Source organism: Podarcis gaigeae, assembly GCF_964106915.1.
Source record: "Podarcis gaigeae genome assembly, chromosome: 10".
Classification (NCBI taxonomy): domain Eukaryota; kingdom Metazoa; phylum Chordata; class Lepidosauria; order Squamata; family Lacertidae; genus Podarcis; species Podarcis gaigeae.
Genome location: NC_139686.1, coordinates 44675690 through 44685091, shown reverse-complemented (window position 1 = coordinate 44685091; position 9402 = coordinate 44675690). Strand labels below are relative to the sequence as shown.

The window sequence follows — 9402 nt, the reverse complement described above, 5'->3', positions numbered from 1 at the left end:
TTAAACAGCCGTTAAGGGAGTGGCGTTCGAAGCGTCGTTCGAACGCGCGAGCTCACCTCAGGGGCGGCAACGGTCCCGCTCGAATTCTTCGAGGCGGGTTCGCAATTCGGCACAGGCGCATGACTGTCAACTTTTCCCTTTTCTTGCGAGGAATCCTATTCGGAACAAGGGAATTTTCCTTAAAAAAGGGAAACGTTAACAGCTATGCACAGGCGCCCCCTTTCTCCCGAGCTATAGGGGAAAAGGTAAGGATTTGTTTCTTTCTGGTCATACGGAGGGAGAGGCGGAGGCTCTTCTCCGCTAAGCCTGCCAGAGGGGCGGGACTCCGCCCCGTGTGTCTGAGGGGAAAGAGGGCCGCCGTGAGGCGAGCCGCTTCTTTGCCAGGGCGGAGCCGCCGGCCTGTTGGCCCCGGAAGATCCTACGCCGGAGCCACGTGGCCCGGTAGTGGGCGGGCGAGGCGGTGGTAGTGGTGGCGGCGGCGGCCAGTGCTGCTGCTGCCGCCGCCGCTTACCACCCAGGAGCGGTGGCTACTGCGGCTGCCTCGCCGGTTGCGGACGAGGAGCTGGGCCCGGCGGCCGACGGCAGCATGGGCCCGGCGTTGGAGCGGGGCCGTCTGGCGGCGGGTCTGCTGGTGAACTTGGCGGCGTCCATCTGTATCGTGTTCCTGAACAAGTGGCTGTACGTGCGGATGGGCTTCCCCAACCTGACGCTGACGCTGGTGCACTTCGCCGTCACCTGGCTGGGGCTGTACGTGTGCCAGGCGCTGGGCATCTTCTCCCCGAAGAGCCTGCGGCCCCGCCAGGTGCTGCCCCTGGCGCTCAGCTTCTGCGGCTTCGTGGTCTTCACCAACCTGTCCCTGCAGAACAACACCATCGGCACCTACCAGCTGGCCAAGGCCATGACCACGCCGGTCATCGTCCTCATCCAGAGCGTGGCTTACGGAAAGACTTTCCCCGCCCGCATCAAGCTCACCCTGGTGAGGAGAAGGGCGGGAGCCAGAGAACCAGGGCGGGAGAGGGGCCATTGCGCACCGGCAGAGCGGCCCCCGAAACCCTTCCTCAGGCCCGGGGGGAGGGAAAGGAGAGCCAGCCGCTCTCGCACGTCCAGGCGATCGCTGCCCTCAAACACTTTGAGCCAACTCCTAGGGGCCCAGGGGTCTCCGTCCCCCACCCAATGAAATATTTGAGGGCCCCCCATTTAATAGGCATTGCCATTCAAATGGTGATCATGTGATCGATTATGTGGGGTGGGGCTTACCTGCCCCCCCCCTAATTTTATTCAAGTTGGCACCCCTACGCACAAAAAAACAGAGCTTTGGCTACTGATGGAATACCCGGAAGCCTCTCCCGCCTTTTTTTCCTTTCCCAGTTTATGAAGGCCGTTAATTCATTCTGCACAGGCTCAGAGGCCCTTTCTTTTTCTTACTGCGTTTGCCCTAGGTAGGCTTGCTGCCCGAATAGAGGAGGGCCTGGCGCAGACGACCCTGCTCGCTGGTTCTGAGTGAAAGAATCGGATTGCCCGTTTTTAATGCAGGGAAGTGATGTTCCGGGAAGGCAAATGCCTTCTTGGTCCAGCCCTGTTAAATAAGGGGTGACCCTTCCCTTTTTCAAAAGCAAAGTGCAGTATGCTGGTCTTCTGAAGCTCATGGAGAAGGTGGACAGCTGAGGTTGTGAAGTATAGGAGATAAGAAAGGTTAGGAAGTAGTGAGATGTCTGCATTTTCAATATCAGTGCATTTCAGTTTTATTTATTTATAAAAGTATATACCGCTAAAGCACAAAACATATCGGAGCAGTTTACAACACTGAAAAGATAAAAACCATACAATAGAGGCATAAAAAAGTAGAAAAGCATATAAACCTCCCCAATTAAGGCTGTTACCTGATTTAATAAATCTTAATTGTTTGGGTTGTAGTAAATTAATGTCGGTTGAATTTGCATAAACTTCCATAAGAGCAAAAAAAATAGCATTGAAACAAAAATTACACTTGAGTTTTAGATTATGTGTGTTTATTTCCTCAGATGTACCACAGCCACTATATTCGTGAGCTGCATATGATGCAATTGCTACAGCACTTGTGCAAAATAGTGGTCTTTTAGGCTGTTTCTTGAAGAAAATCTTGTATCTCACCAGAAACTTGTCCAATGTTCTGAGTAGGAGATGCATTTTTAGTGGTAACTGCTTTCATTTCAATAGCATGTGTGACTTTTATTGGTGGTGTTCTTTTTCTTCCATCAAATTATATATTGATACAGCATCTCTGGACGTGACAGCTGAAGTTTGGACTTTGAGGCTTATAGATAAGAAAAGTTTTATTCTGTCGAATTGTATGAGCAACAAATGCATAGAACATGTAACATTCTTTTTCCTTTCCTTTACAGATTCCTATTACTTTAGGCGTTTTCCTAAATTCCTATTATGATGTGAAATTTAACTTTCTTGGCATGGTATTTGCTTCCCTCGGTGTTTTAGTTACATCTCTTTATCAAGTGGTAAGTAAAAAAAATGACCTTTTATCATATGCAGTTTTTGATTCAAAATAATAACTGTCTTGATGTAACACTCCTAAATCTTCTACCTTTTTTCTGTCTATCTCAGATGGCAGGTCCTCCATTAATATATTGTTGTGCATTTACCACTCTTGACAACTGTAAAATACGAAACCGTGGTCACTGACACCAAACTATTTGTCTGCAAGCAGTAGGCAAATGTGTATTATGTGGCTACATTCTTTATTTTGGGGTTAAATATGGAAATTTTATTCAAAGTGAAATCTGGATTTTAAACAAACCAACATATTAACATTTCCACGCTTACAGTCTCATAAAACTCACATCATGGCCATCTCTCAAACACATTTAAAGGCTACTTTTCTATGTAAAAAGAAATAGGGAGAAATGTCTGAAGTTAGGTCTTATAAGTGATATATGGAGCTTATAGCCCTAAACATACTTACTAGGGAGGAAGGCCCAAAGAACCCTGTGTGGGTTAAGTTCTGAATAAACTGGCTAGGATTAAGAGTCCAAAAGAGGTACCAGACACAATGGGGATGAGAGAGGGGATACTTGAATTTAGGTTGCTTTTTTCTAAAAGGAAGGAGTCTCTGTTCTGATCTTGTACAGGGAACAAGCAATTTAGGCACATTGAATAAAACCCTGTACAACTCTGGACCAGGTTACCTGAGACAGACTTCCCCTCCATTGCCCAGTAACAGCTTTAAAAATCAACAAATGGAAACTGGTTAATCTTGTCCTGGCCTGATAGTTTGTGCTGCTGCTGAGGTGGTTTTTTCACTAGTGGCACCAGTTGTTATGGAATGCACTCTATGCTGAAATACAAGAGGTTCCATCTGTGTTAGTGTTCTGCTAGCTTTTGAAAGTGCATAGGCATCCCCTTGGTCTCTTAACCCAAGTCACCTGTTTTAATTGCTGTGGAGTTTTAATTGAATTATTTTCTTTTGTATTTAATTGTGGGTGTTTGTATAAATAGTTTTTATACTTTACAAACTACTTAGAAGCCTATTTTGACACTAAGCAGTATATACATGAATAAATTAAAATCAGAGCCCAGCCATGTTTGCAAGCTTATTTAGAAGTCTTGGCCTCCAAGCACCATCTTGATTCATATCATTGCATGTGAAGAGATCCAAACAGATAGTTTTCTGCTCTCTAAGCAGCTACAATTTTGCAGCTTCTGTGTACTGCAAGATTAAAAAAAAATTATATGAAGTACTTGCAAACCAATATCTTTTGTTATAACCACCAGTTAAAATTAATGCTTCTTCGGGAAGTAATTTGACTCCGTAGTTAAACATGGCATTTTTTTCTTGATGATCTAAACCTATACTGAAACTCTCAGAAACCCAAACCCTGTCATTTAAGCCTGTGTAAAGAAAAATCCATTGAAGTTCCAAATGTTTCAGCTTTCCTCCCAAATGTGGATAAATTGGGCTTAGCTGTCCTCTAATGTACGTATAGATTTTTGTTAATGTATATATCTATGTTACCATTTTTGTAGAAGGTGCTAAAAGATTCCTTACAACTTACTACACTTGGATGTCACAGGTTATTAATGTATTTTTCTTGATTTTAGTGGGTAGGAGCAAAGCAACATGAGCTACAGGTAAACTCTATGCAGTTGCTGTACTATCAAGCTCCCATGTCTTGTGGCATGCTGTTGTGTGTCGTTCCCTTCTTTGAACCAGTATTTGGCGATGGTGGAATATTTGGTCCCTGGACACTCTCTGCTGTGGTAAGCCTTTGTTTTGTGTCTGCCTTTTAAAAAAAAAAAAGTTTGAGCCTGCATATTTGAGTAGTATCTTCAAAATGACAATCATAGTTACAGTGGTGCTCCAAGTAGAAACTGCTTAGCCAAATATAATTTCTGGAGCATCCACTTCAAATAGAGGGTGGGGGAGTGTCCCCAAGTTTTGCAGTTACAGTCTGGCCTAAGTAAGTAAATCTGGACATGCAGTTACTGGAATCATGGGGATTTTATGAAGACGGTCCAGCTACTCATGAACTCTAAAGCCCATAGAGGTCAGTGCAGCTTATACCACCCAAAATACAGGTGTAATTAAATTCACTCTATAGGAGTTGATGGAAGGGCAGTAAAGTAATGTTCACCCTTCCCCAGCCACAGACCTCTTGGGCAGAAGCAGCGGAACTTGATTTACACAGAAGATATGCCAACATATCTGCCCCTAGTGTATCTGCCCGGTTAGTATTGTTCTGCCCATCTCATATTGTAATCCTGTATGAATTTACTTGGAGCGAACTGTACCAAATATAATGTGACTTTACTTCTGAGTAAACATAGGATAGAACTGCATTTGCTCTCTAGTAATAAGTCTGCTAAGTTGATGGTTCTATCCTCCTTGGGAACAGGTATGTCAGACTCTTCAAAGAAAAAAATCTTAACAAAAACTTTAAAATAAAATTAATATTCCATTTGAATTTGATTGATTGATTGATTGATTGATTGATTTTAGGTGGTTCCCAATACATAAGATTCTCTAGGCAGCTTGAAAAAATATATAAGCATACAGTAATACAAAATAGAGTACAATGCTGTAATAATAAAAATCAGTATAAAAAAAAACACCTTTCCCAGCAGTGACATAAAACAATTGAAACTCCCAAGGCAGCCAACATCTGTACAATGTATATGCCAACAACATAAGAATCCATTATGTTAATGTGTAATTATTGGGAATGAAAAAAATGGCATTGTGGCTTCTGGCCCAATCAAGGCCCAAAGTTGTCTGCCAGGGTCAAAGAGAATTCATGCTTCCTGTAGTAACTGTTCAAACCACTTCCAGGAAGAACACTGTGCTTTGCAAACCAGTATGGGTTTTGTTTGTTTACAATCCATATTTGCTTATTTGATTGTGAATTTGCTATACTGTATTATGTTGTACAGCTGTTCAAACGTTTTAATGTAGTGATGCCTTGAAACATGTTGCAGTGCTCATGTTTTTTTGTGTGTGTCTATTACCCGCAGTTTATGGTGCTGCTGTCTGGAATCATAGCCTTTATGGTGAACTTATCTATTTACTGGATCATTGGGAATACTTCACCAGTCACGTATCCTTTTCTCTTTTTTAGTCCTATTTCTCACTTTCAGTTGAAAAAAATATATCTTCAGTATTCACACTGGTATATTTAATAAAGAAATTAGGGTGCCAGCCAACTAATAACGAACATGTTTTGTTCTGATTACAAGATTGCAAAAATGCAGTGGCTTGTAACCCACAGTCCTGCTACTTCAGCTGTGGTGGGGGAATGTAACTGTTACTCTACGCTCTCCTGTCCGCACCCCTCACTGGTCACAAAAGTTGCTATGGAGAATCCTCCAACCCACCAGCCATAAGAAGCCTTTTTATACCAGGTCAGACTATTGGCCCATGTAAGTCCAGCATTGTCTGTTCTGACTGGCAGCATCCTCTAGTATTTCAGACTGGTCTCCCCCAGCTCTACTGCTTGAGATCCTTTTTAACTGGAGGCAGAAGTGGCCAGCATGATGGAACAGTCTGATTTATAGGTAAAAACCAACCCCTTAAATTGTGCCCAGAAAGTAGTTGCATTGAATTCTACTAGCACAACTTTTCAGTGCTCAAGTGCTTGGATATGCATTTATCATTTCATAGTAATTAAATCACGATAATGAATTTTTAGTTTGTAGGTAATGATCTGCTATACATAAAGCATAAAAGTGTCGATTATAGTAGCTGAGATGTAGCTAAAAACCCAAAATGCAGCTGAGTAAGAACTCAGGCTTGTTTAAGTTGTCTGTTGTTGCTTCAGTGTGCTGTACACCACTTACAGATATTTTTGATCTATTAAGAGGTATAGAAACAAAATAATCAGAAGTTGGGTTAAGCAGGTGATGGGGATACCTAGGTAGCAGGCATGGGCTGCAACCTTGTGCACTTTTAGGCAGCTAATTAAGCCTATTGACTGCAATAGGATTTAAGCAGCCAAACTTTCCACAGGATTGTATCAACATACAAGTAAGTGGATAAATGAACTTCGCATGTTTTACATTTGACAAGTATATGCTCCTTAACAGATCTGTATAGCTATAATATGTTCGGACACTTCAAATTCTGCATCACCCTCATGGGAGGGTACCTCTTATTTAAGGATCCTTTATCAATTAATCAAGGCCTTGGGATTACATGCACATTGTTTGGAATTTTAGCTTATACCCACTTCAAACTTAGTGAGCAAGAAGGGGGCAAGAGCAAGCTGGTTCAGCGTCCATAGAACAAGTACTGATATGGATGGTGAATGAGTCCTTTTAATATGCACTAGTTTTGAAACAAGCAAAATAAGGAAATAGATGCGCCCAGTTGCTGTTAAGGAAGTGCATTTCTGTTATTTTTATATAAAGGATCAGTTTTTAAAAAACCAAGCACTACAAAAACTCAACTTCTACAATCTTGGCCTATGGTGTTTTTTTCTATTCTACTAAGTGATGTGATTTCTATATTTAAAATATGGTTCATAATTACAGTGGCAATTCTAAGAGAACTCAACTATTTCATACCAAATGGACTCATCAAGTTAGATGTGACATTAATTGCCAAAGGAATTCATTCTGCCCTTTTGATTATGTCAGTATTACCATTTCTAGAAAGGAGGCTGTCTGCTGATAATGTGAAGTCAAATGAACATTGTATCTTCTTGATCTGGTAAAGAATGGAAAATCAAATTTTGTTTTTGTTTGTTTTTTCTTGTATTATTATTATTTTTTGAATGAAATATTGTATAACATAATCATGCATAGATTTATTTTTAACAATCCAATAGAAAACATTTGTTTCTGAGAGTTAGATTTTCTTCATTTACAGTTAAGCAAAATTACGGTATTCTAGTATTATTAGGACACCTAAAACAGTCTGATCCTTTGCAGCATGATCAGATTTTTAAACTCTTTAAAAATATAACTGGCTGCAGGGCTGGCTCCTGTAATCTGAAATGCTTTTCTTCATGCCCACCTTTAAGGGTCCTAGAATTTTTCATAGAAGAGGGTGGATTCCTTAGTCAACCACCTTGGGCCAGTATGGGTGTAGTATTTCCTGTTCCTGAACTGAGTTTGTGTACTTCTCCCAAGTTTGTGTAATGCCCCCTATCCATCCCCAAGCTTAAAGCATGATTAAGAATTGCATCTATACCAGGGTCAACCATGGCTAATGCCAAGAAGCATTTGGTAAATAACCATGATTTTTAATCAGTTTCAGTTCTTGGGTTTCAACTGCTGGTTAAGATTAACCCAGGGTAAAGTTAACAATGTTGACAATTAAGCAGTAGGAGGATTTGCTTTAGGGGGCGGGGGGAACTAGTAGGGTGGCAATTAAGATCCTCAGGTCCCTTAACACAATTAAGGGATTCAGTCTGCTGCAGCCTCTTATAATGGAACTACACAGGGTTGAACAGGAAGGTGGGAATGCTTCCAGACAATTGCAGATTATGTCTTAACTGACAAATCAATATTTCTGCAAAAATTTTAAGCCAGGTGGTAAAGCCTTTCAGGAGGGAAAAAAACTATGGAAAAGACTGAAACTGTAAGCCTGAGATGTAAAACTAGAAGGTTGTGATTTCAAAAAGAAATTTGCTTTGAAAGGGTATATAGTTTTTGCTTCATAAGCGACAAAGTTCATTTGATAAATACATTAAAAGTTTGTTTGTTTGTAAAAAAGCCTTGTATGATCAAAAGCAGAACTTCATATACTGCCTGTATTTTATTTCTGTCTATGTAGTTTTAGGAAGATGTGACCAAGAACAAATAACTGAATTCTGCAACTCCTGTAAAATGAACTGTATACTAATTTCTTTTGATAAAAGTGTCTCTTCACAACTAAGATGCAAATCTTAGATCCCAAATTCTTTCAGTGATTTGAGCAATACGATCTAGAAACAACCACCTCAGAAAAGGGCCAGTGTTCAATGATTATTCAGTTCTCAAATGTTTTGGTTGTGTTTGTAGCCTAAACCCTTCAGTAGCCTAATATACCGGGGGGGGGGGGGGCTCTATTTTGATAGACCATTTCATTTCATGTCTAACAGTTTTAGATACTTTACAAAATTAGTTACTTTCTTGAATATCTGTAATTAGCGTTAGAAATAGGCTGCAGAAAAGTATGTTCAGAACAGCATGATCTTGAAGTGCGTATTGTTCCAATGTATGCACTGACAAAATAATTTTGCACTAATTTTGTGCTGTGCACAAGCTTTTCTGAAAGATAAATACACCACAAGGATCTGTTTAATTAAAACAAAAGACTAATTCAGATGCCTTTATAAAGACACAAAGTAGCCTCTAACAACGTGGATTCAATGTTCCTGCAAGTCAATTCTGTGTCTGAAAAGGTAGCATAAAATGGTTAAACTCTCTATCTCATTCAACTGTAACATGGTTTGAAGTTGTAGGATATTACTGTAAATACAGTGTACAATAAGAATGTATAAGGTACAAATGGTGCTGAACGCTGGAGTTGGTCTTCTCAGTGGCAGAAAATATAAATGAAATGCACAAACTAAGAACCCAAATGTACGCATCCTGTAGTTAGAATGAAGAGAGGTTTTATTTAAATTCTTGGTTTCGCTGATTGAATAAAAGAGTTCTTAATTATTAGCCTTGCCTAAGGACTTTCTTTGAAACAGTATAATTTGTCTCCCTTTTAAGTTATTTAAGAGCTATGGATATGGTGGTGGTGCTTTCATTTAAGAGAACAGTATTGTTAAAGGTTGCTGCCTCTACAATGCAAAACTATTATTACGTGCACTTCTGCAATTCTGTATCTGATGTTCCCCTATATATATTTCATAATCATAGGATGAGAAGTTATGAGTCATATGCTCACTTTGCCATAAACAGATTTCTAACCATTCCACTAGT

The 9402-nt window shown here is 40.5% G+C and overlaps 1 protein-coding gene across 1 annotated transcript; it reads left to right on the top strand.

Annotated features, from left to right (window-relative positions):
• The first annotated feature begins 26 nt into the window (after positions 1-26).
• Positions 27-9138, top strand: SLC35E3 (solute carrier family 35 member E3). The gene is made up of 5 exons (XM_083699471.1): positions 27-976; positions 2382-2492; positions 4093-4251; positions 5503-5585; positions 6581-9138. Exons 1-5 carry the CDS (start codon positions 587-589, stop codon positions 6765-6767), a joined length of 930 nt encoding a protein of 309 aa, XP_083555597.1. The 5' UTR covers positions 27-586; the 3' UTR covers positions 6768-9138.
• Positions 9139-9402: the final 264 nt, after the last annotated feature.

Bases quoted from the DNA above. Each gene is read 5' to 3' on its own strand.
- SLC35E3 (XM_083699471.1), top strand. From the start codon at position 587: ATGGGCCCGGCGTTGGAGCGGGGCCGTCTGGCGGCGGGTCTGCTGGTG. The intron at 977-2,381 runs GTGAGGAGAAGG...TTTCCTTTACAG, and splicing joins CCCGCATCAAGCTCACCCTG to ATTCCTATTACTTTAGGCGT. The intron at 4,252-5,502 runs GTAAGCCTTTGT...TATTACCCGCAG, and splicing joins CCTGGACACTCTCTGCTGTG to TTTATGGTGCTGCTGTCTGG.